At 39.9% G+C, this 27,550-nt stretch overlaps 1 protein-coding gene across 1 annotated transcript in view; it reads right to left on the bottom strand.

The window, feature by feature from the left end:
* LRRC70 (leucine rich repeat containing 70) overlaps positions 1 to 20,482 on the bottom strand; it is a gene marked incomplete at both ends in the record, with an annotated part of 47,645 nt that extends 27,163 nt beyond the window's left edge. Inside the window, 1 exon segment of the mRNA XM_082334897.1 lies at positions 20,149 to 20,482. Within this exon segment, the coding sequence (XP_082191023.1) occupies positions 20,149 to 20,482 (334 nt within the window).
* Between the last annotated feature and the right edge of the window lie 7,068 nt (positions 20,483 to 27,550).

The following is a 27,550-nucleotide window of genomic DNA, read 5'->3' as shown; positions in this document are numbered from 1 at the left end:
AGTTAGCAAAGAATAATGAAAAAAAAATTACGACATTAATAAGGATGCAAGTGGTATACTGTATTTATGTGACATGTATTGAGGAATCTCTAACCATTCAGGAGAGGATGGAGGAATTTACTATTTAGATAATACAACAGTGACATCTGCTGGACACCAAATCCTCAGCTACATGCTTACCCACTCCAGAATTCATAGACATAGCCACAAACAGAATCTTTACCCTACTTTAATACATTCCAAGGCCCACAACTCCATACAGAAGTTATAGCCAGACCGAAAGTTAGGAAGAATGCATATCATTCAATAAGTTTTCTCTTCAGCGGTGAATTACACCACATAAAAAATTAAAACAAGTTCTTCTAGAGAAGAACTTCCAAGTCTTTATTTTGCAGTCGTCTTTCACAATTTGCAATTTCAAAGTTTCTGATCTTTTTCTGTGTTTGTGGTATGGGAAAACACATATCCAAAGGTTTAAAAAGTTCTTTTGGAGCTTTTTTTTTTTTGATCTACTATTTTATTAACCAGAAATACAAATTTGAAGAGTTATGTATAAACATACACACCAAACACATACATGGACTTGAGAAGTATTATTAAAGTTGCTAACACAGTAATCAAATCAAAGAACAAAGTTCACAAGAGACAGGAATTTAGAGTAATTCTCTATAAATTCAAAAACACGTTCAGGAAAAGGAACTCTTAATAGCACTCAAATTCAAGAGAAGTCATTTCTGAAGAAACCAAACACACATGCAAAATCATAGTGAGACCACCTTCTGAGGAGGCTGATAATAAAGAAAAAAAAAAAAAGGTCAAACCATGCCTGAAAAGAGGCTATGACAACCCTAGACTCTTCTCCACAGCAATCTGGAAAGCTGCCTGAGAAAACAGGAGAAAGTTCATAGGCCCATCTCTAAAATCACTCTCACTGAAAAATGCAGCTTTAAGTCCAAGATGGGTAGAGAACATGTAGCATGAATTAGACAGCCAACATTGGTGAACACGTGCAAAAAGCGAAATATTTCACAAGGATCACTTTCTCAAGAAAAAAGTTATTTGTTGTACTGTTCTGTAGCTATGTATTTTAGAAGAATGAAACACTCAACTACTGTACTCTCCAAAGAATTCATGATCTCAACATTTTCCTGCTTTGTAGTAGTATCAGCAGCTGAGAAACCACAAATGCTCAGCAGAAGAAGGGTAAAGCTAGCCCTGCTTGGTTCAGTTGAAATTAACTTCAGCACACTTGTACAACAGAGGCATTTAACTTATTGGGAAAGTTCTTGGAGATTGAAAGTTCTCCACAAGTACATAAGTATTCAAGACAAATAGTTCTAAAAGAAACCATCTTTATCTCTTATTTACTAAGGAATTAAGCCCATATGAATGTCTGCAAGGCTATATGAACATCTGTCTGCAAGAATCCTCCTCCAATTCTCATCATTTTTCAAACTACCTGTCAAATTTTAACTACATTCAGCAAAGAGAAGAAATGTCAGTGGTATGATTTTTTTTCCTTAATTTTGTGAAAATCAACAGCTGAGTAAAGCAGATCGACCTGAGTTTGCACCCCACTGAGAAAAAAAACACAGTTATAAAAATCAGTCCTTTCCTTCAAGAGGCAACAGAAACCAGTTACCTCCAAATCCATCATCTGCACTACCCAAACAGGCTGGGTAGATCAGAATAAGCTTTGAGGTACTACCATGGATGGACATGGGACAGCTGCTGACGTGAGAGATGAGATGAAATGAATGACAAGAATTTTGCAATAACAACAAAAATACAGCCTGTATGATGTAACCTTCAAAAAAATCATGGTATCCAAAACACAATTGGTTCACAAAACAATCAACTGAGAAATTACAGCTTAAAAGCAGCATATTGAGGGCATTTTGAGAAATATTCTACTACAAGAAAAGTGATCTGGGTGAGCATAAAATACTGACAAGATGTCACATATGAGAAATTTAGAAAGAAAATTAGAAATGAGGAGAAAAAAATTGAACATAGAGCAGAAATTTAATACAGATTTACCCCATGGAATCTAACAGCGGTCAATGATTTTTTAAAATTTATTTCATATTTTAATCGCATTAAATTTGTGCTAGAGAAATTAGAAATGAGGAAAAACTGGATTTGTAGTGGAAATTTTATATAGATTTACCCCATAGAATCTTTAATAGTAGCCAATTTTTTTTTTTTATCACATTAAGTTTGCAACAGGAAAAGTACATTATAAGACTGTTATTCAATTTTTACCTTGCTTCAAACAATAAAATTGTAGTCATTACTTCTGCAGGAAATGAACCATGGATTTTTTTCATCACAAGTGCTACTAATATCTATCTAAAAAAATTAACAAATTGGAACAATATATTTGAATTGCTTCAACTAATGCTTGCTAAGTACCAGTAATGTAAACAGCATTATCTCATCACTTTAACCAGAAATATCAAAGATATATGCCATCTTCATGCACAAGATGGTATTTTCCTTTTGCAAAAGGGAGTCTGAATGCTTGCAGATGTTTTGCAATTGTATACTAATACACATATACATGATTACGTGAAGCACTGGAATTTTTGAAGGAGTACTATGCTATTTGAAATGTCCTATAGATGCAGAATTTCATCACTTTTCCCTTTTTGCCACGTAAATTCAGCAGATCTTCGAAAAAGCTTACAATCTCAAACAAACAACACAATGAAAACCATATCATACCTTCTGAACTAGCTTGGAGTCATGATCCATAAAAACTGGACCTGAAATTCCAATTTTTGTCCTACACAACCTGACAGCGGTCCCACCTATTTATATTACTAGCATATAAGAGATGCTAGTCTAGGCCTAGACTAGCTAGATTCTAGGTCTGTCTTAGTTCCTGACAACAGTGAAAGAAAATTGAAACCCTTTTTGAAATTACAGATACTTTTTAAAGAAAAAAAACCCCAAACTTCACACAGAACACTAAGAAGTATATAGTTCTGGAGGTATCACAAATTATAATAGCACTGTTTGTAACTTATAAGTAAATTATTCGGTGCTCAAGAACACTGGCTAGATTTTTAGCTTCTTTGAAGAACTTTTTGTCATGCATTATCAGAACAATGAAAAAAAAAAAAATGAGGATCAGAACTTCCTATTGTGATAGCTACTACCTCTCGCATATATATTCAATACAAATTCTGCATCAACTTAAACGAAATGTCTCCTTAATAATGTAAGAGACTTCCAACCTTTCACGTCTGCCACTATCAGAAAGCCCAGGTGTTAAGTTTATCAAGCTTATCATGTCACTTCAAAATCTGGTATCTATGAAAAATACTTCTAACTCAGTTTTTAAAAGTAAAACACGAACAGAGTTGTAAGAAGTACTATGAAAACAGACTGGTTCATTAATGAGTCCTAATGTTGCAACATTTTATCAATTTCACCATAAATTCTAAAGTAACTTCTATCAGCCAAGGAATTTGCTGTTTTCCAGTTTGGCAAGTGTAACAAAACCTACCATAGAAGGTTAAGTAGAAGAAAATTAGAACTTACTGTGGTGCAACCCGTCTCCAGTAGCGATCTACTCCATTTTTAAAGTACAGCACAGCTAACCATCTTACATTCACATCCAGGGTATGATTTGTAAAAATATTCTGTTAACAAAAAAGATTAAGTTAAAAACTGCTCAACACGCCACACACAGGATAGAAGTTGTATCAACACATGCACTGGCGTATGTATAAATACACACACTTCTATGTACAGGTGTATATAAAAAAAGTGTATTAGTCAACATTTGACAGACCAGTAAAACTGTGTGTTAAATATTAATTTTAAAAGATTACAAAAATGCTTATCACTATCCCCAATAGTTGATTTGTAAGAAATAAACCCAACATAAAGAGCAAATGTAATTCTAATCTCATCTGGCTGAGCAGGGAATAAAAGGGTAATAATTACTAGCACCAGCCAGTTATTACACTCTTGAATGATATAGCTGGATTCTGACTAGAGTAAGAAGTTATTCTTTATTGTACAGTACCACAGACTTCTGAGATCTTTCAGGAGGTTTCTTCATTATCTTGACATGTGCCAAGAACTGTCCTGACTACCAACGTTGACTGTAAAACAGTGATCTGGCAGGACAGCAATTATCAAACTTGCCTATGCTTATTCTTGAAAATGAGTTTCTACTACTAAAAAGATATCTATACATATACATATATCTGTATCTATCTATACACACTTTCATATACATATATGTGTGTGCGTATATATAGAGACACACACAAAAGGATTATTTTATGTAGCACCATTATAAAATTAACCAATCAGGAAAAGCCAAAATAAAAGGTAGGCTATTGAATCTTAATACAGGTACTACTCTGGACAGCAGCTCTCCTCCTGTTTTCCACATGGTGGATGACTGCATCAAATGGATCCTTCTCGAGGGAGATGAGACATTACTCCCTCTTTTAGGGAGCAAATAGGCATGAGCTCAGTGGTCTTACTCTACAGTGTGCTGTAAAAAAAAAAAAACAACCCACACACAAACAAACAAACTTGTATCAGTTGCTTTTAGAAACCCACTAAGAAGGGACATGAAAAAAGCAGGGTTTCAGGTCAAGAGCAGCTGCTAACTTTTGGGTGCCATGTTTGAAGAAACTATAAATAAATCCTTCAAAGAACTCAGCAGTACAGAAACCTGAGACCTCATCAAGCATTTCCACTATAAATTCAAAGCTTAACCTTCTCTCAAACTTTATTTCTATAATAACAACAGCTTTTTAAATATAATGCCCAACACAAAAAAACCTTCACAAACTCCAATCACTACAAAGCAAATGAAGACTTACATGCCAACAAAGCTATCGACTCAAAACTAAAAGCCTTTAGAAAAACATCAGAAAGGTTGCAGCCCACCAATAAATACCACACAACATAAAAAGGGTCTTTGTCGAGGAGCACAGTGGCGGCAACGGTAAGTTCCGCAGCTGAGCGCGAGGCAACAAGGCTAAGGGGGGGGGTCCTGGAGCTCGGGAAACCTGCGGACACACCAGGAGCCGCCAGCTCTCGCAAGCGAGGCTGACGCGGCGGGGGGCATAGCCAGGAGCAACCGTGGCAGATTTAAACAGCCCCTAGGGAACACCAGGGCAGGCAAACAGGGCACGGCACATCAGCCAGGGGGTGGTGTGGCAGTTCGCGCAGGCAGGGCATGCACGCAGGGCGCGCAGGCAGGGCGCTGAAGCTCTGTCAGCTCAAAAGGTAAGTTCAGCCAGTAGTCATCACCCTCTCAGAAGGAGCTCAGCTATGGTCTCCACCCGGCAGAAGACCATGTCCTCTACAACCACCAGAGTAGATGCGGCAACCCAAACTGCGCTCCCAACAAACCATGCAGCTACACAGGTCTCAGGCTGCAGGGGAGTGCCAGAGCCTTTCACTGGTAACAGTTGGCAGTGATGAGAACAGCTGTGTGAGGTGTGAACAGGTGGGTGATCTGCTCAGCTTGGTGGCAGAGCTACAAGAGGAAGTAGAAAGGTTAAGGAGCATCAGGGAGGCTGAGAAAGAGATAGACTGGAGGAACCATGCTCTGCCCTCCCCGAGACAGAAACAGGAACAGCCACCAGAAAAAAAACAAGATCAAGGGGATCCTGTATCCTTTCCCCACCAGGCCGAAGGCAGTAGCTTAAAGGAAAGGAGTGAATGGAGGCAAGTCCACACTCAGGGCAGCAGGTGAACCCCTTCCTTGCCCAGCTTGCCTTCCCAGGTGCCTCTGTACAACAGGTATGAGGCTCTGGATGTGGAAAGCCAGTCCATGGATGATGTGGATGATAGTCCATCTACAGCAGAGGTGTCACCAAGGTCAGAAAGGCCTACCCCCTGTATCACGACCACCTCCACGAGGAAGGAAAGAAGGGTTATAGTTGTAGGTGACTCCCTTCTGAAGGGGACAGAGGGCCCAATATGCTGGGCAAACCCTCCTCAAAGGGAAGTCTGCTGCCTCCCTGGGGCCCGGGTTAAGGACATCACCAGGAAACTTCCCAGCCTGGTACGGCCCTCCGACTACTACCCGTTATTGATCTTCCATGTAGGTGGAGAGGAAGCTGCAACCCGTAGTCCAAAAGCTATCAAGAGAGACTTCAGGGCCTTGGGACGGTTGGTGAGGAAATTGGGAGCACAGGTTATTTTTTCCTCCCTCCTTCCAGTTGTGTGCAGGAACATTGAGAGGAACAAACGGATCCAGTCCATTAATACATGGCTCCGTGGCTGGTGTCAACATCACAATTTTGGGTTTTTCAACAATGGGCTGGCCTACACGGCACCAGGCTTGCTGGCATCCGACAGGATTCACCTTTCTCAAAGGGGGAAGAGGGTCTTTGCTCAGGAGCTAGAGGGGCTCATTGACAGGGCTTTAAACTAGACTTGAAGGGGGAGGGGGTCGATATCAGGTTCGCCTGTGATAAGAGGTGAGATGGCATGCCATGGTTAGAGGGATGGGGTACTAGCGGGGGATGGGATGCTAGCAGGGGCCCTCAGCCTGTTGATCTGAGGCATGCTGGAGACACTGCAGCACAGTCGAAGTCTTACGGGGATGAGCAGGGGGCTCTTGAGGTAATAGGAGCCAACAGGGAAATATCAGAGAAATGCCTCAAGGGAACCAAGGGGTGTTCCTCCAAGAAGGTGACACGGCCGACAGCCCAGCTGAAGTGCCTCTACACCAATGCACGCAGCATGGGCAACAAACAGGAGGAGCTGGAAGCCGCCATGCTGCTAGAAAGCTATGACCTAGTTGCCATCACTGAAACTTGGTGGGACGAATCCCATGACTGGAGTTCAGCTATCGAAGGCTACAGGCTGTTCAGAAGGGACAGGTGAGGAAGGAGGGGCAGAGGCATTGCCCTCTACATCAAGAAATGGATAGAGTGTGAAGAAGTGTCCCTGAAGAATAGCCATGAGCAGGTTGAAAGTTTATGGGTAAGAATTAGAGACCAAGGCAACAAAGGGAACCTCGTGGTTGGTGTCTACTACAGGCTGCCTGATCAAGGGGAGCCTACTGATGAAGCTTCTTTTCTCCAACTACAGGAAGCTTTGCGCTCACAGGCCCTCATCCTGCTGGGGGATTTCAACCACCCCGACATCTGCTGGGAAAGTAACACGGCAGGCGGTAGGCAATCTAGGGGACTCCTGGAGTACATGGAGAACAACTTCCTAAGTCAGGTTAATAGATAGCCCTACCAGAGGGGACGCAATACTGGATCTGGTGGTCACCAATGTCAGTGAGCTTATTGGGGATGTCAGGATTGGAGGCAGCCTTGGCTGCAGTGATCACGCACTGGTAGAGTTCACAGTCCAGAGAGATAAGGGTCAGGTGAAGAGTATAGTCAGGACCCTGAATTTTAGGAAAGCAAACTTCCAGCTCTTCAAGGAGTCAATCAACAGGACCCCCTGGGAAATGGCCCTCAGGGACAAGGGAGCAGAACAGAGCTGGCAGGTCTTTAAGGATGCTTTCCATAGGGCACAAGAGCTCTCGATCCCCAGGTGCAAGAAATCAGGCAAGGAAGGCAAGAGACTGGCATGGATGAGTCAAGACCTGCTGGTCAAACTAAAGGGCAAGAAGAGATTGCACATGGGTCCCGATGAGATGCATCCCAGAGTCCTGAGGGAATTGGCTGATGTAGTTGCCGAGCCACTCTCCATGATATTTGAAAAGTCACGGCAGTCAGGTGAAGTCCCTGGGGACTGGAAAAAGGGAAATATTGCAGCCATTTTTAAAAAGGGTAGAAAGGAGGACCCTGGGAACTACCGACCTGTCAGCCTCACCTCTGTGCCTGGGAAGATCATGGAACAGATCCTCCTAGAAGCTATGCTAAGGCACATGGAGGACAGGGAGGTGATTCGAGACAGCCAGCATGGCTTCGCCAAGGGCAAGTCCTGCCTGACCAACCTAGTGGCCTTCTGTGATGGAGTGACTGCATCAGTGGACGAGGGAAGAGCTATGGATGTCATCTATCTGGACTTCTGTAAGGCCTTTGACATGGTCCCCCACAATATCCTTCTCTCTAAATTGGAAGGATATGGATTTGATGGGCGGACTGTTCGGTGGATAGCAAACTGGCTGGATGGTTGCATCCAGAGGGTAGTGGTCAATGGCTCGATGTCCAGATGGAGATCAGTGACGAGTGGTGTCCCTCAGGGGTCCATACTGGGGCCAGTGCTGTTCAATATCTTCATCAATGACATAGCAGGATCAAGCACACCCTCAGCAAGTTTGTAGATGACACCAAGCTGAGTGGTGCAGTTGACACCTGCTCTGGTGAGACCCCACCTGCAGTACTGCATCCCGCTCTGGGGTCCTCAGCACAGGAAGGACATGGACCTGTTGGAGCGGGTCCAGAGGAGGGCCACAAAAATGATCAGAGGGATGGAACACGGTGGTGAATATTTCCCTCCCTGGAAATATTCAAGGTCAGGTTGGACGAGGCTCTAAGCAACCTGATCTAGTTAAAGATGTCCCTGCTCATTGCAGGGGGGTTGGACTTCCAACCTAAACCATTATATGATTCTATGGTTCTATGTATATGTGGCTATGGGATAAATTTGTAAAAAACAGAAAGCAGAAGTTGAACCTGGGAAGATGGGAGGGGTGGAGGGAAGGTGTTTTAAGACTTGGTTTTATTTCTCATTATGCTACTCTGACTTTTGATTGGCAATAAATTAAATTAATTTCCCGGAGTTGAATCTGTTTTGTCCATGACAGTAATTGGTGAGTGATCTCCCTGTCCTTATCTCGACCCACAAGCCTTTCATTATATTTTCACTCCCCTGTCCAGCTGAGGAGGGGGAGTGATAGAGCAGCTTGGTAGGCACCTGGCATCCAGTCATGGTCAACCCACCACAATCTGCTTCCCCCCACCCTTTTCAGTTGGCACCTTCTTGGTGGAGCAATCTGCTCTCCCAGGCATTCTGCTTGTCATAATCAAGTTAAACAAAGAAGCAGAGATTCTCTACTTGTATTTCATTTGGAAGATTACTGTTTATATTTAATATTTAAAGAAAGGCTGATGTGTCCCCAAACAGGTCTACTTAACCACATTAATAGAATTAACATCATTTGATCCTTTTAAACCCTGCATTTTTAGCCCTTTAAATTTAAAACTAATTCTCATCAGCTTCAGTTACAGCTGTGAGTGCTCAACTTGTCTACAACTTGAGCTGTAAGGTCTCACAGTGAACATCCAGAACATAAAGAATGCCCAGTCAGTGGCTATTTCTGGGTTTTTTTTTTTTTTTGTTATCAAGACTGTTTATCACCACAGAAACACTATGACAAAGGCAGTAGGTAAAACACAATTAGACAGCTTGAATGTCAGATTCCCCCCCCCCCCCTTTCCCTAAATCCCCTGACTCGCCTTCAACTTTTCAAACAAATCAAACAGAGGGTCTACAGAGAACAGAACATGTCACTCCACAACTCTGAGTCATTCATCCTGTGCAGTAAAGACAGACGTCTGTAGGAAAAGCAGTTTAGCTGTATGTTTAAGACTATTATATGATAAACACATACACATAGGAATTGGAGTGTAACAACACCGTTAACTTCTGAGTGTCTTCTCTGAAACCACTGGGTCTCCTTCTTTGACTATGTTTTCATCACCCTGCACCATATTAATGCATCTATTTCACCAACAGTAGTAGTACCTTCAGAAGTATTCAACCTTTCCCATTTCAGGAACCTTACTATGAGCCCAGTCAGCTTATCTCCCTGGAAAACTCTCTCTGCTAACAAGAAGGAAAGCAATCCTAGCTGTGTATCAAACTTAGTACAATAAAAAGCACAGGGAAACTTTTCTTCTACAGAAACTGTCAGAATGCATTACCTCCACAATAAAGAAAAGGTGGTTACTGCCTTGGTATATACAAGCTCAAAGCTTCTCTCAGCCAGAGGTCATGGTTCAACAGTATTCTAGAAAGCCACATTCAAAATTACTCAAAGTTTATGTAATAGAACTTTTCCACTGTATCTTACCAACAAGACTGAATAAAAGCCTGTCTGTGTCTCCCACTGCTTCAGTTGTTCCTCAGCTGATTTCAACACTGCAGTATCTTGACTAGTAGCTTGGGTCAAGACTCGCAAAACAATAGTGCTAGCACTATTGAGATCCATGAAAATCTGAGAACATTTTAAAAGGAGGAAAAACACTTAAAAAAGACAGCAAATATAGACAGGTATTTTCCATTCATATTATCTAAACATACCATACGAATTTTTTGTTAGACTACACTGTATAAGATAGTATTACACCCACTCGCAGGCAGCGTCAAGGTACAGTGATTAAACTATTTTGCTTTCAAAAATTTCTCAGCAAAAAAAGCAAGTATTAAGTCTATCATTACAAGCACATTTACGAGATTTGAGGAATTACAGAAGATATATTGATTTTAAACTAGTTACCTCTCCTGTGAAGCACAGCAAACTAAGAACAAAACCACAAGTAGCAATAGCTTCAGCTGTAGGCAGAGCAAAACATGAGGCTATCTGAAAGAGGCAAAGATGCAGAATATTAACATTTTTTTATTTTCTGAATAGTTTTTCCCCCAAAGAGAAACTGACCCATTTCAGATAGATTTGAATTGTAGAATTTAACTATCTATCTAGACATTTTATATCGATTTAAAAGAGGATGAATCGCTGGGCCGGGGCCAACTGTACGAGATTCAACAAGGCTCAGTGCTGGGTCCTGCACTTGGGTCACAACAACCCCATGCAACGCTACAGGCTTGGGGAAGAGTGGCTGGAGAGCTGCCTGGCGGAAAAGGACCTGGGGGTGGTGGTTGACAGCCGCCTGAACATGAGCCAGCAGTGTGCTCAGGTGGCCAAGAAGGCCAATGGCATCCTGGCTTGTATCAGGAATAGCATGGCCAGCAGGACCAGGGAGGTGATAGTGCCCCTGTACTCGGCACTGGTGAGGCCGTACCTCGAGTACTGTGTTTAGTTTTGGGCCCCTCACTACAAGGACATCGAGGTGCTGGAGCATGTCCAAAGAAGGGCAACGAAGCTGGTGAAGGGTCTGGAGCACAATTCTTATGAGGAGAGGCTGAGGGAGCTGGGGTTGTTTAGCCTGGAGAAGAGGAGGCTGAGGGGAGACCTTATTGCTCTCTACAGCTACCTGAAAGGAGGTTGTAGTGAGGTGGGGGTCGGTTTCTTCTCCCTAGTAACGAGTGATAGGACGAGAGGAAACGGCCTCAAGCTGCACCAGGGGAGGTTTAGGTTAGACATTAGGAAAAACTTCTTCACTGAAAGGGTGGTCAAGCATTGGAACAGGCTGCCCAGGGAAGTGGTTGAGTCTCCATCCCTAGAGGTTTTTAAAGAACGGAAAGATGTGGTGCTCGAGGACATGGTATAGATGGACTTGGCAGTGATAGGTTAACGGTTGGACTCGATGATCTTAAGGGTGTTTTCCAACCTTGACGATTCTATGATTCTATGAATTGTAGAGTTTCACAATTAGAGTCATAAATGAAACTGAATTTTCCTCAATATATTTGTATTCCTTCATTATCTATTTAGAATACAAAATGCTAGTCAGCTGAACTGAGAATGCCAATTGCCTAATTTCCAATATGAATACATTCTTGTACTCTATAAAGACAAAACAAAACATTGCTCACCAGATGACACAGATTACATTTATAATGACTGTAGAAACAGTATTATAACAAATTAAAGAGACATATATAAAACCAACTATGAAGTCTGACAATTAAAACTGGTTTTCTGTCTATAATATCTTTCATTTATAACCTATGTAAACTTTTCATAATACAGATATATGTTAAAATTCTTATGAATTAAAGTTTTCTAAATAAACAAGGAAGCACACTTTATTTCTCTTCTACAAACAGGCTTGAAGATTTGCTTTTGTTTAACACTAAAAAAAATTTATCTTTCCAACCTTCAGGAGAAAAAAGTGAGGTGAAAAATTGTCAGGGTGATGGTAAGAAAGTCAGAGAAATTAAATCTTATTCTGATACAGGTTTAAAATTTTGATTTAAAAAAACCCACCCTAACAAAAAAACAAGCAACAAGATTAAAGACCTTTATACCAGTAATAGTCCTGCACAATTAAAAAAAAAAAAACAAAAAAACTAAAAACTCACAATATGTAAGTCTCCAATGATCCTCAACAACAACAGAGTAAAAATTCAATATCCTAAGGTTAAAAAAAGTATACTTTCAAAACTACTAAACACACAATCATCTCTCTTTACAGCAATAATTGAGCAGAACAAGTAACTCAACAACTGAGTGCGGCCTCATCTTGAGTACTGTGTGCAGTTTTGGGCGCCACAGTACAAAAAGGATACGGAGCTACTAGAGAGTGTCCAGAGGAGAGCCACAAAGATGGTGAAGGGTTTAGAGGGGAAGCCGTACGAGGAGCGGCTGAAGTCACTTGGTCTGTTCAGCCTGGAGAAGAGGAGACTGAGGGAAGACCTCATGGCAGTCTACAGCTTCCTCACAAGGGGAAAAGGAGGGGCAGGCGCTGATCTCTTCTCCCTGACGACCAATGATAGGACCCGAGGGAACGGCAGGAAGATATGCCAGGGGAGGTTTAGGTTGGATATTAGGAAAAGGTTCTTCACCCAAAGGGTAGTGGAGCACTGGAACAGGCTCCCCAGGGAGGTAGTCACAGTGCCAAGCCTGACATCATTCATTTGGACAACGCCTTCAGAGATATGGTGTGAATTTTGGGGTTGTCCTATGCAGGGACAGGAGTTGGACTCGATGATCCTTGTGGGTCCCTTCCAACTCAGGACATTCTATGATTCTTCATATCTTCTTGTATCCATTATTTCAATCTTTATCAACTTGCAGATTCTCTAAAAATTTCCTGTGATTGTGAGACCTTTGCATAACAAATTTAAACATTCAAGTTTTCAGCTCACTTCTCAGAAGACCCTAATTTAGACTATAAAACCCAATTGGGACTGGTTTACCCTATGTGTAACAGTGCCCAGCACAAAGAATTGATGTCAAGGCAAGACTTCGATGTTATACTAGAAGTCCTGCTAGCTTCTGTTTTACATTAAAAATAATAAATTTGTAAAAAGTGTTGTTGACAGGACAGGCAGTAAAAAGAGGTATTTAGCTGCAATATCTTTAACTTTTTTTCTTTCTGCAGATATTTTGACATCTTGAGTACCTTAGGCTGTCTGCATTATTGCTCAGACAAAATTGGCCAGGAAGCAGCAATGTAATAACAACACTGAAAAACACTGGGTTAACTTGTAAGGATCACACTAGGAACTCCATATGCACAGCACATTGAACTTGAGTAAAATAATCACACACAAGAAAAGCAGCAATAAAAAAATATATTCAGATTTTTCTGGTATAAACACTGTAGCACTGAAGCGTCTAGTATAGCTAACAATTTCAGAGCACCTAAAAATGATAGTGAAGGAAAGAGAGAAAGGAAAAGAAGGATACGGGGAAAAAAAACATAAAAGAAGTAGGTGCAGAGTTTACACTAAGGAGGAAATCATAGCTCAATTCCTGCAAGATCAAAACTACGCTTCATGTTATGGTTTCCTTTATTTCCATTCAAAAGTGAAATTACTATATTTCTTTAGAAATATATTTTCGTCTTACACTATCAACCAAGACCTGATAAAGTATAATTCTGAAGCACCTAATCAACTAAAAAAAATAGCAGACCATCAGTCTAATTATTAGATGAAAGCCAAAAAGAGAACTTCTGAAAGTTAGTAAGCTGGCAGTGCATGTGTGTGTAAACAAAATGGTAAATAACTTCAACTTCTCTGAAGTTGATTTTTAGGCCTTTTGCATAACAGCGTTCTTCAAATAATTAGTTGCCATAGGAAAAACTGCATGTGTAGCAACAGTGAATCTGCAGCACATACCTAGATACTTGGTAAAGATCCATTGCAAGGACATGTTCATTTGAGAGGGGAAAAAAATGGATTATGGAGCATTCACTTAACAATTGATTTTGCACTACAAAACTAAGATCATGTCAGCTAAATTAAAATATTTCTCAGCTACATTCAAATCTGATGCAGAAAAGGAGGGTTTGCCCCCCACGGAATGGTGCCGCTACTAAAAATTTATATACTTCACCTAGAACAGTTCTCATCAGATAACTTATTGAAGTTAATACAATACAAACACAAAAACCATGAGGCTGTTTTTCATTTTCTTATTTCAAAATAATTAGCTGGCAGATCTAAAGATGATATTTCTGAAGAATACTCTCCATTCTCCAGAAAACTGCAGTTCAAGAACTTCCTAGTAAGAAGCAAGGAATTTAAAATTAATAGCCTTCAAGAGATTTAGTCTTCCATGAATTTGCACAGTTGCCTTTTGACCCTATGTAAACAATAGTCCTCACACAACATTGGATGAGGCTGTCACAAGCAAAATAACAAAATCAAAGATAAAAGGAATAATCTTCCTGAAGATAAGGCAATCTTTAGGTCAAGTTTATAAACAATGTAAAATATTTAAGGAAGCAGCATATTCTGTAGGATTTGGATGGCAAAAATTAACTAGAAAAACATCTGATACATGGATGGCAATATGCACAAATGGCAGTAATGCTTCATTATGGCTGGGGATTTTCATCAGAACCCATACAGAACAGAACAAGAAGCTGTCCATTGCTTTTACATTTAAGAAATTCCTCTAAGCTATTTCTGCTTTCTTTTGATAAATCATTAGAGTCTGGTTTTTATAATTATTTTCCTTTTTTTTTTAAATATAAAAAGAAAAAACCAAACCCTATTTCAAACCAATGCACAAAACTCAAATTTGCAGTTTAAGCTAACTACAAATAAGTTAAGCTGACATAAACAGGTATGGTCACCAAAATAAATAGTACCATCCTTTGCTTGTCCCTGCACCCCTTAAATACCTGAAGCCAGAGGAGGTGGGGAAAACGCACAGGTTTGTTTGGATCAAGCTCCCCAATCATTTCCACACCACACTGATAGACAGGTAAATGTGCTAGGCATAAAAAAGCTGGCAGAACAGACACAAGCAGCTTCTGCACTGTGCAATAGATAAACCAGCACTGCTGCTGAAGCAGCAGTGTATGTCAGCTTAAGGTGTTCACCTAACTGCAGTTTTAATAAACAAACACTTTGATTTCATACTAGGGTGCTTACCAGTACTGTAAAAGTGAATGAATAGCCACATTTAGGGATCTCCCTTCCCAGTGAAATGGAATGCTGTGGTATTAGCAACCCCTCTTTTCTCACAAAAATCAATCTTAACACTAGATAAGAAAGCAATTTTTTCTTAATCTTAAAAAATTAAAAACAATTACCAGTTTCTGATACAGAAAAACAAAACTATAGCATGCCTTCAAGATAGCTTCAGCATTCCTGTCAGCTAGTGAACTTTCAAGTAAAACTAATTCCTAAAAGAAAAAACACAAGTTCCTGGGATCCAATCCTGTATATCAATCTTCTTTTGGTTTTCTGTCTTATCAAAACATGAAGAGAACTTAGAGCAAACTAACTGACATATTACGACAGAGCCAACTTAATAATTGCCCCCAGAAGGAAGACATCTTTTTCCCCTTTCTACCACACCCCCAGTTCCTCCCTTACCTCACTTTTTTTTTTTGTCTTTCCACTCTTTTCCTTTCACCAGATCTGGTCCTCACTTTTGATAAGCCGGCTGAACTCACTAACCCCACCTTATAGTTATCTGGAGGATTTTTTTTTTTTTTTTTTTTTTTTTTTGCAAAGTTATTGAGTCAAGCCATCTGAGCACACTGTTCAACAGACACCAGGAACTGTCTAGGGAAGGAAGGAGGAATATTGGGCTTGTAACAGTGTCAAGCCATTACAGTCTCAAGTCCTAACAGGCAATTTAAACTCTGATGAAGTCTCTCCTTAAATTCCATTCTCACAAACAGGATTTCTATTGAGAACTTATCCTCTGCATGCACTCTGTAGAGATGATTGACTCATTGAGGGCATCAGCTCAATACCTCATGTGTTAATGGGATCCTCCCAAAACATAGTTTTAATTACTGCCATGTACAGATGCCTTTGTGAAATTAATTTCTGCAGATAGAACCCAGCTGTACTTTAAGAGTTTAAACCCAGATCTCTCAAATCTTGATTTGTTGTTACCTTGAGTCCTCCATGAGTAACATGAATGCTAGCATTCATAGTGATATTCACATGACATACTAGCACTGCTTTTAAGGATACTGTCAATTGCAGGAACAGTTGGTAGTTATACCAACTCCTCTCCAGCCTTCTAGAAACTTTCCTATGATTCTCTTTTCTAACAGTAACAATAGTACTGTTACAGTTACTGTTACAGTTGTAACTAATAGTAACTGTATCAATCATGCCATATGTTAGTATTCCTACTGAGCAGTAAAAAAAAAAAAAAAAAAAAAAAAACCACCAACAAAAAAACCCTACCAGTATCTTGGCTATTCAAAGTTCTCCTAAAACCACTAACCACTACACTAATGACCACAATCACTACAATGACTAATGTTAGTCATTACTGAGATTTTTAAAAACAATAGATTAATTTTTCTTTATGTAAATGAACAAGGCTGTCTATACTTTGCCCAATTTAAGCCATAGTACAGAAGACAAAAACATCTAAGTAGGGAAGAGTTATCTTTTTTTTTCCTCCATACTGCTATTGACAAAAACAGAGGAACAGAACTTCTACAAATTTATTTTTACAAAAATGCAACATCGAAACTAAAACCTAGGTCTGGAAAAAAAAAAAAAATCAGCATGCAGAAGACACAAGGGATAAAAGAACAAAGACTAAGAAAGAGGAACACAGGAATAAAGGACAGCAGTGAGCAAGGCTGACAATATTTAGGGAATAACTCAGATTACATTATAAAATATTGAGGACAAGAAGAATGGCCTTTTAGGTTAGATGGAAAGCACCAAACGGACCAAAAAGTCCTAACAACAAGCAGAAAAAAAAAAAGAAAAAAAAACAAACAAAAAAAAAACCACAAACAAACCACAAAACCAAACCAAAACAAACCACAACCAACAGTGGGACTATTCCAAGGAATTTGCTTGGATACAGCTCAGAAGAAACTCTTATCATAGGGTTCAGTATTGATGACATAGGGAAAGCCAAAGGGATACACAAAGACAACAGAAGAATATTTATAATGTTTAATAGTATGCTTATAGGATGACCAGTCTCACAAGACCAAGCTTGTTCCTTTGACTTCTTCCTAGTTTACCTCATTTTAACAGATTTTCAAAAAGATAAGACAGAATGCTTTATCACAAATTATTGTGCAACAACTGAAATAGAAATGCAAGTTTCAGTCTGCCCTCATGCTCTGAAACTGCTTTAAATTATTTCAGTTTCATCACAGTTAAATTCTGCTTCTGATGACACAGTTTTAAAATTTTATATTTAAAGCTTGGGCAACAAAAACCTCTATTATGTCATTTTTATATATATGGTACTAAATGCCCTTCTGCAGAATGGTACAATGAAAGAATGAAAGAAGAAAAGCAGACAGCAATGAAAAAGCCTAGTGTTAAAATGAAGTTTCAAGAAGTCAAAACCCATAAGGTACATGCTATTTTCAAAGACTGAGGTAGTTCTCATGTATTATGAATGCCTGTGACTAGTACCCCCTGTTCCCAACCCCTGGCAATATGGTTAGCATAACTAACACCACTTCATGAGGCAAGCAGCCACTCTCCATGACCGAGCAGGTCACGTATTCGTTCCCTTTCCCTCATTATCAGGCCCTGAAGGTCCTGTGAACCAAGCAGACAAACCAAACAGATTTCTTCTTCCCCTCCCTACCGGCCTCAAGATTCCTGGGTGCCAGGCTGATTACTCCCTTCCTTACCAGCCTTGAAGGACCCAGGCACCCGGCCAACCAGGTGTTGTTGATGACCCTGTCACAGAACAGGGAAGCGTAACAGCACACAGAGCACTGTCTATAAAATCAAGCAGTTACAAATCCTAAGTGGGGAACTTGGACCAGAAATGCTGCTGGACAGCGAGACCTGTGACCCCCTGGTGGCCAGGGGCACCTCTATCATCGTCTGCTTCCTCTGAGGACTGAATAACTTGTATTCTTTTATATGATTTTTGAGTCTAGATTATGATTGTTATATTGATACAGCAAACCATGCATTAAGTTTTGACCTGATCTACAGAGGGTCCAGGTGATTAGAAATTTTAAGTTAAGTTGCATTATAAATTCTGTATTACGCTACTTACAGATTGTATACTATATTGGTTCTGCTTGTAGAAATCCTGTGCCATTCTAATCATAAAGTCTGTGCTATACTAATCATGATATCCTGTTAAGAAAATAAAGCTTCAATTGTAACTGCAATTTAGTGCCATCATCGTTCTGCCAAGGATCCCTAAAAGAACTTGTCTGTCCCCTTAGTGTCGGGTGACAATGCCAATTTGAAAGCCACAGCAAATACATTACAGACATCACTTGAGCTATGAGACAAGGGAAGCAAGGCACATAGTAACAGAAGTTGGAAGCAATATCAGTACTGGATGCAGGGCTACATTCTTACATGTTGTAGAAGTCATTTTTAGCTCAAATAAGGATCCAAAGACCTGTTGAAGCCTTAGACTGCAAGCTGTGAACTTTCACCTAGATACGCTGACCGTATGCTGAACTCCTTCCTAGCTACATGAAGGAAGGCCCTGAAACGGGTGCAAACCAGGAAGATAAGGTAGATGAAACCATCAGCAGAAGCTGCAGCTAATCAACATGATAAGAAAAAGAATGTCCTGCCTGGAGACTGGGAAAGGAGCCAATAAGGAACAAGAAGACCCCAGACCCAAATATTACTATTGGACCGAACCGTCGCATGAGGGGAGGGGAACTTAGACTGTAAGGGTATAATTGCCCAGGGATTTCTTTGTTCGGGGTCCCTCTCCAGAGGCACCCAGCTCGAGCTGCTCTTCACCGCTGTACCACTCAATAAATTTGCCTGGTGTATGTCACGTCAGAGACTGCTTCAGGGAAACCTAGGGTCGAGCCTGAAGGGAGAGGAAGCACCCGAGGGTGAGTGTGTGTGTGAGCAAGGAGTCGAAAAGGGGCGCCCGTCAGCTCAGCGGAGCTGCCGGCTGCAAAGGGACTCCGGTCCTAGCAGTTAAAGTCTCGGGTGGTGTGTTTGCGACTCCCTGAATAGTGAGTGTGAATGCTTGGGCGGCTGCTGCTCCCTTAACATACATTTTACACACGTTGTCTTCTAAGGTAACATAAACTGGAGAAATAACTCACCAGTGCACCCTGCCTTTGATTTAGAGAAGAATCTGTTTTCCAGTAAGACTTCAACTGCTGTTCTTCAAAAACCTGTAGGAAAAAAATAACCATCTTTCATTAAAGACCAATACTTGCCCCTTTCCTACAAAAAACAAAACAAAACAAAAAAAAACCAAAAAACCCCCAAACTTCCGTCAACAAACCACGCAGCTTAATGTTTTATATTCTTCTGATGCCTTCCCATTGATTCTACCCAGACTAAAAACTCTTTCAATTTGAAACTAGGAAATAGTCCCCTGGAATTAGGTAACACTTCTTCTTTTCTTCTGACTCAGAGGAAGCACTTTACCATTGCCAAACAACATAAAACACAAAACCAAGTTGTCTTATCCTTAGTGGTCAACAGAAGTCAGCACAGAAAATGACACACAACATAAAAGCAATACTGCACTAGCACAGAACAGCACACCTGGTAGCTCAAATAAAAATACAGAAGATGTAAACAAACAGCCCATATATACGGGTGAAGAGTGACCGGGAAGAGCGTCGCTCGGTACACTCCAACTTAAGGGCTCCTTCCTCCAAGCTGATCTTACTCTTAAACCGAAACCACTTTTCCTTCCCTTTCCCTCTCCCCGGCCTACCGCCCGCTTGCACGGCGCAGCGCCCGCCTGAGCCCAGCACAGACCGGCTCCGCCCGCCATACCGAGGGACACTGGAGGCCACCTGCCCGCCCGCCACGCCGGGACGGCAACTCACAGCCGCCAGTTCCTGGGCCCGCACTGCCACCACCCCCTCGGCCCTAAAAGGGCGGCCCGCGATAGCGGGGAAGCCCCCAGGCGGCGGCAGCCCCACGAGCGCATCTCACCATGGTGTCTAACAGTAGTGTACACAGAGTCGGACAGCGGGCGAGAAGAGCCGGCGCAACCTCTGGTGCGCATGCGCCTCTTACCGCTGGAAGCGGAGACTTGGGGTGGTGTGAGCGGGGTGCCTAGCGCACAGCGCCGCCTGATGTCAATGGCTTCGACAGGTGGAAAGGTGGGGGAGGGCTTCTTCATAAGGAGTGGTGGGGTCGCTACCGGCCGTCGGGGCGGATGGAGCTCTGCACTCGGTGTCTCTTTATCTTCACTAGGGATGTCCCTGCTCTTCAGCTGTCCCGGAGGAGCGAGCTTAAACCTGTGGTACAGCAGGCTGGTGTTCATGGACGCTGAATAATGGCCCATGGGGTCCGCTAGGAGATGTTACTGGCACGTGGCCTGCAAACCTCTGTTGCTGCCACACAGCTTCGGTGCAGTGCAGCTGTGAAACGGTGGCTGAATTAATTGCAATTCCCTGTTTTAAAATAATAGGACTATTGGGCTTTCCTCACAACCGTTCACTGCTTCGTTTCTGTATTTCACATCAAATCAGGATAATGGCTTTCTCCTAGTGAGTTTGGTGTGTAAATGGTTGAAAATAATTGAAGAAAGTTTAAACTTTTGACAGTTTTACTTATGTATTGTGTGATTATTCTGAACAGTTATAATGACAGGGAAGAATAGTGTGAAGGGGCTATGGTAGAAATGTATGATATTTACATTCATATATAATTTTACACTGAGTCAGGTGTCTAATGTTAAGTAACTTGATTTTTGTTTATTTTGGGGAATATCAAATATTGAAAAAATACCTGATGAAATCCAGAGGCCAGACTCTGATATCTCTATGTATAACTGGATAACTGTGTGCAAGTGTAGCCCCACAACTTAGTCTGTTTCCTCCTGTGTAACAGCACTTGGACTCTGTAACAGCAACAACAAATCACCCACCCATACTGTGTACCAACAATAGAGGATAATTTAATTATAAACCACAGTTTCAGATTATAAACTGTTAAACCATTTATGTCATATGGAGTTAGTGAGTTAAAGCATCCTGTTGCTTTATCACCAGAAATTGCTGAGAATCACCTTTTAAATCGTTTTTTTAAAGGTTGAAATATAAGGTTTGCATTAGATAGTAGGTACTGGAACAAGGGAGATCCCTCCAGGACTGATGAAAGAAGAAATAATTCTAGCTGATCATGTACAACAGCGTAATGCTGAATGTTCTGACCCAGAGAAATTTAAAAAAATGTTTATTTTCTCTTTCCCCTTGTTATCTGTTCTCCCTCAGGTTTTTCCTGCCTTCTACTCATCCACAGTTACCTGGAATGGGTATTATTCTGGGTTATTGGCCTCTCTCTCAGTATCACCCCTCACCACATGGGAATAAAACAAAGCCTAAATAGCCAATGCAATTGACTTCTCACTTACTGTTTATTAAATAACATGTATTTAGCTAGGAAAACATGCTGTCATTCTTTATGACATTAGGGCTGTGTATATTCCCATATTTAGGTGCTCTTCCTAGTAACTCCTGAAGAGTCTATTCTCCAGACAACTTAGAGATCTCATGCTACGTGCTATATTTGTAGCCCTGCAGCTGAGCTTTTTTTAACCAAACAGGGTAACGGTGCTGCAAAGCACACTTGCAGCTTCTGTGGGAGCTTGTTTTGGGCACAGAGGTCTTGCTTTTGTAGGGAAGATCATGCTCTGCTCGTAAAAACTGCGATTCTTAAGCTAAATCTACCAGCAGAACCCGAAACAGCAGCAGCGAGAGAGCCTGCCGCAGCTGCCGCACGGTCTCGCCCCACGAGTGACCTGCTCAAGGATCTCTCATAAATTAGTTTTCACTGTTTCCCTCCCATCCCTTTCTAAATGACATTCACACTCCTCTGTTAGCTGATTTCAGCTTTTTATTGAGCTGCATGTACCTTTCATTTTAAAATTAAATGATTGCTTGAAACTGGTTCTAGAAAAAATACTGAAATGCCATTTGTTCTTAGGCTGCCTTATGATGTACAAATGTCATTCTGGAAGTAGGTCCGGGAACCGGTAACCTGACAGTAAAGATGTTAGAGAAAGTTAAAAAAATAAGTAAGTGTGAATTTCCCCCCCCCAAGCTCAAACTACATTGTGGCTTAGACTATGGCAAACAGAAGGATCTTCAGCTATCTGATTCAAATAAATAGAATTACTCTATGGATATTTTTCTTAACATTTTCATAATTTCAGTGAGTTTTTAGCTGCTCATGTAAATCTTGTATGGTTTTATCAAACTATATTGCTGTTATCCATTTATGTGATGTCTTGCATGTTTTGTGGTGGTGGGGGAAGGTGCATAGCATAATAGGAAATGTTTCAGAATTATTTAATATTTTAGCAATAGTTACAGGGTTTTTTTACAATTTGAATTTTAATCCCAGTTAGGAGGAGTTATATAAAGTTGCAAATATATACTTTGTTTTCAGGTTATTGCTTGTGAAATTGACCCTTGATGTCATATAAGTCACTTTCTAGCTCAAATAGAATCCAATACATAGTGTTAGGAGCAGGGCCTGTTGAAGCCTTAGACTGCAAGCTGTGAACTTTCACCTAGATACGCTGACCGTATGCTGAACTCCTTCCTAGCTACATGAAGGAAGGCCCTGAAACCGGTGCAAACCAGGAAGATAAGGGAAACACAACCATCAGCAGAAGCTGCAGCTAATCAAGATAGCAAACAATCTTGAAATCAAGGTTGGAAATATATTGGCACACTGCCACAGGTCACAAGCTCTTCTGAAGTGAAAATTTAGAATAAAACTAGGGAGCTGTTTAAAAAGAACGGCTCTGTGTAATTATTACAGGTTGGGTTTTTTTTTGTTTTTGGATTTTTTTTGTTGTGGTTTTTTTTAGTTTTGTTTGGTTTTGTTTTTTTTTTTAGTAAAGATTAACAACCACTTGAGTAAAAAAAAAACCCCACAAAACTAGTTGAAGCTCAGTTTTCATTCTAAACTTTTTTTTTTTTTTTTTTTCAGGTCAAGTGCTGTAGAACAGTTGCTGGATCATAATTACTGAATTCATTGTTCCTTACATAATACAGTAAGTTCCTTTTTAATATATTAAATTCTACTTCTGTGTACTGTGACCTAAATACTAACGTTTATAAGAGTAAAAAATTAGCATTGAAAAGCTTAACATGTCAGTTTTTCCAAGAGAGTTTGAGGGAGGGAGGAACCTAACTCTTTTCTTAAAGAAAAATCCAAAAGGGTCACTAAATTACAGTGGAAAAAAAAAAAAAAGAAAACTGAATATATGGTTAATATATTGGCTGTACATGTCTCAAGGACTGGCTTTTACCAAAATCTAGTAAGAAAACGTTTTGTGTCTGCTTAGCAATACTGTTGGTGATTCATTTATAGTGAATGAGCTGAGGTGTAAAAATTTAGACACAGAATACAATAATCCATACAAGAAAAAAATACAACTTAAATCCCTTGAAACAAGAACCATTCTAAAAGCAGGAAAAGAATAGATTATTTAAATATTAACCTTTTTTTCTGTGCTATGAACAGAAAGCAAATTTGTATCCTATTTTCTATTGACATGAAATACTCGAAAACTTCAAAATTGCAGAGAAAATAGACAGTCCTAAAAAATACAGGTTACTTGGAAAAATGAGCCCGTTCAATGGATATAGATTATTTCATTAGTTTTTTTTTTTTCTTTATGCCTTCCTTTTAAGCTTCTTCAAATTCTATCTGCATCTGTACCTATGTAGCACAGATTAGTACTGGGTTACATAGGAATAGTACTAACCCTGTTTTCCTCTCAATCCTAGACACTCCTTGCTTCCAGTCCTGAACATGAAGAAACATTTAAACCCTATATATATTTTAACTGCTGCTTACAGTATTGAGAAGCAACTAGCTAAAGATCACTACTTCTGGTATTTGTGTACTAGACCCTTCTGTGTCTCCTCTAAAAATGGCTCTAATAACAGAATTGGATATTATAATTTCCCTGGAGACTTACTTAGCCCTTCCCTGTCTGTCTGTCTTGAGGATTAGGCCTTAATCTATAGCATAATTTGGAAATTTTAGTAATTAACTGCTATATTCTGCTCTTACTTCTGGTCAGTTAATTTAAGTGGCAATAGGAATCCTCTCCTAATTTAAGATAAAATTTCCTAGCTGCTTCTCAGAGTAACAATTAACATGGCTACTGCTCTTTAAAGAAACATAGTAAACCTGGTAGGATGCAATATATATAACTGCACTGGAAATATACCTGCATCTCTAAACCAGTAAATTTGCTAATAACTTCTAGTGTAAAATTTGTAACAATTCTTTATGGCAGTTGAACAGTGATGGCTGCTTTCATGTTATTTTCATATGTTCTTTGCCAGCCAGCATGTCTTAGAAATTACTTAATCTGAAATATAAATTAGTAGAAATTGTAACATGAGTATTTCACTTTTTCAGACTGCTGCATGGCTTCAATTCAGAAGACATCCATTTCTCATGGATTCTATGAGAAGAATGAAAGTTGTTCTGTATTTTGTCACCTAAGTCTTACCTAAGCTGGAATGTCTGCAATGAGACAAGCTCTTCTCACAAAAGCAATGAATGGAATACAGCGTACACACTCTGGTTCTTATTGAGAACATGCAATTTTATCACAGATAATAGGCAAGAAGTTGCCGCTCTGTATTTTAAAAGCATTAAATTCTTTCAGGACTGAAGTGAGGTGCTGGACTTTGATATGACAGCATATTTTTAAATATACCAAATAACACATGGATTGATGCTGCCATAATTGAAATCTCTGTTCTCTGATCATGGACTTCATCTCAGTATATTCTTGTGCAATACTTAACAGTACAACCTTTAAGTCTGGTCTGGGCAACAAAAACATATTTGTAGTCATTCCATTTGTTTGGGATTTTTTTTGTTTGTTTTAAAGTATATTTAAACACTTTGTTGTTGTTGTTTTGGGGGGGGTGGTTTTTGTCAACTGTAAATTCAGGCAGCTATTTTTATAAGAAAACTACTTTGCCCTTCAAGGCAATGAGGAGTTTTAGCATAGATCAAAGCTTTCAGTGAGTCTTAGAGCAATTCATGCCTGTGTCCTGACAGAAAGACTTATTGAAGTGTCTTAATATAGTTTAGATTATATATATTTGTTATTAAGGACAAGGCAGAGTTTTTTGCCAAGTTTGCATTAACTCTGCATAGCAGCTGTCAAAAGAAAAATCCACTTTGGTCTGTCTTATGATTCAGGAAAACAGTAACTGTTAACTCTGTAGCATCATATAGGGGGGAAGGCCTGACTCTATGTATTAACTACCATAAGTCATTTTTTCATGTATAGCAGCATATATCTTTCCATCAGACCACAGTAAGTGGAGAAGAGGCAAATTCGCAAAAACTCCTCTAAGATATAACTTTATTTTATACACGTCCAATGTCAATACTTTAAAAGTCATTGGGGAAAAAAAATGTACAGAAACATGTACTTGAATTTGCAGGCATCCTGAGAGATTGTCTTGGAAAACTGAATTGCTCATTTATTTTATATTTTAACGATTCTAGTGCTGCTTCACTGCATATAGAACCAATTTATGAGTGAGTATAAGTAGCCGCAGCAATATGCACAGACCAATACAGAAGAAACAAGTGTTGGAGATTTGTGTCACATGTCTTAAATGCTTTTGTTTTACAGGACAGGAATCAAGATAAGCTTGTCTGAGTCCTATTCAAGTAATTCCAGTCCATCATAGCAGTGGGCTACAGGAATTCAAGTGCTGTAACCAGCTATATCAGTTTTTTTTAATCTCAATTCTCACTGATTCAGTATCAGTGTAGATCTGATCTTTACAGCAGGCTCTATTGAAAAGGCTGTCTCTTAACATTCTTCCCCCCCCCCCCCCCCCACCCAGTAGATGCAATTTCAACTCACATCTGCTACCTGACATGACATGTCATTTACAAGGCTTAGTAAAAAGTTGCTGAAATCTAACTGCCTCTGTCCTTCCTGTCCTCTTTGGTACCCCTATAAATCACATCCTGCTTGTGGTTCTAGGCTTGCATGGAGGAATAGTAGGGAAGCCATTGTTTCTCATGTAGGATGTCTCAATCTTCAGAGGCTTTTTAGAAAGTAAGATTTCTCTAGAGCAACTTCAAAGAAACCTTCTGGTATTATACAATAACCTGTACCATCACCTACTAACAAAAGCTGCTGCCTTCTATTTCATTGTTTGTTTGTTTTTTTTTTTTTCCTTTTAACTGTGATGGAAGACATTCTTAAATGTTCAGAAAGATGCGTGACGTTTCTTTTAAGACCTGTTGCAAAACTTGTCAGGACAGTCCTCTGGGGAACTTCTTCCTATATGACAAATTTGTACAGAATATTTAGTTCCAGAAGTAAATATTCATTCTGAAATCAGAGGCCTTTTGAAAAGTAACTCAGATGTGTTTACAAAATGAAACCCTTCCCAAAGCAGAACAGAACTTTCATAGAAGTAAATTCTCATCTGTAATTCATTTGATAGCTTAATTTATTAAACACAGTATGTAAAATCTACATTGTTCTTTCAGTTTTCATGTTTACACACAGGAGGATGTTTTTTTTTTATTTTTAACCATAATGTGACAAGAGCTTCCCATAGCCTACCTTCCTATGGGAGATAGATACAAATATTAAACATTAAGAGAATTCCTGGCTCATTTAACTCTCTTTTCATTGCCTTCCCTTTATTTCCCTCCAGACCTGGCACAAACAGGCTTGTATTACAAAAGTAATTTTTAAACAGTTCCAAGGGAAAGTTTGCTGATATGAACTCCTGGAAACAGGGAGAACTCCTAAAGAGGTCTACAATTCTTCATTTGACAAGAAGTTCTTACATGAAAGGTCAATCTTTTTTGAATACCGACTTGCAAAAATAACTTGAGTGCCACCATCTAAAAAGTGCTGATACACATGGCGCCATTTGTGAGAATTCAGGTACTCGTAGGATTTCTATTACCACTAGGTAGAAGTATTGTGTAAATCCTCAAATGATGCAATTTCACCTCACTTTTCAGCTGCTGGCACTGTACAAAGGGAAAAATGGGTATTAGCTGCTTTTTTTAAAGTATCAGAGCTACTTAAACTATCTGCAAACTACAGTTAATGTACATGTAAGCTTGTCATGCATCAAAAGCCAAATTTTAACAATATGTGAAAGGCCAATATGTATTTCTTTAGCTGGATTCCTGAATTTTGACAGTTAGCATATCCATATGCAGAGGTCAGATCGTACCTTTATTCTGACAGCATTATCACACCATACCACATACTGTATATCTGCGTTATCCTAAGATGCAACTCTCCTCAGTACTTAAACATTACCCTTTATTATACATCAACTAATTTATATTTGTGGGT

The sequence above is a fragment of the Platalea leucorodia genome, assembly GCF_965183815.1.
Source record: "Platalea leucorodia genome assembly, chromosome: W".
In the NCBI taxonomy this organism is placed as follows: domain Eukaryota; kingdom Metazoa; phylum Chordata; class Aves; order Pelecaniformes; family Threskiornithidae; genus Platalea; species Platalea leucorodia.
Note: the sequence above shows the minus strand (reverse complement) of the source record. Positions and strands in the feature narration are given on the sequence as shown.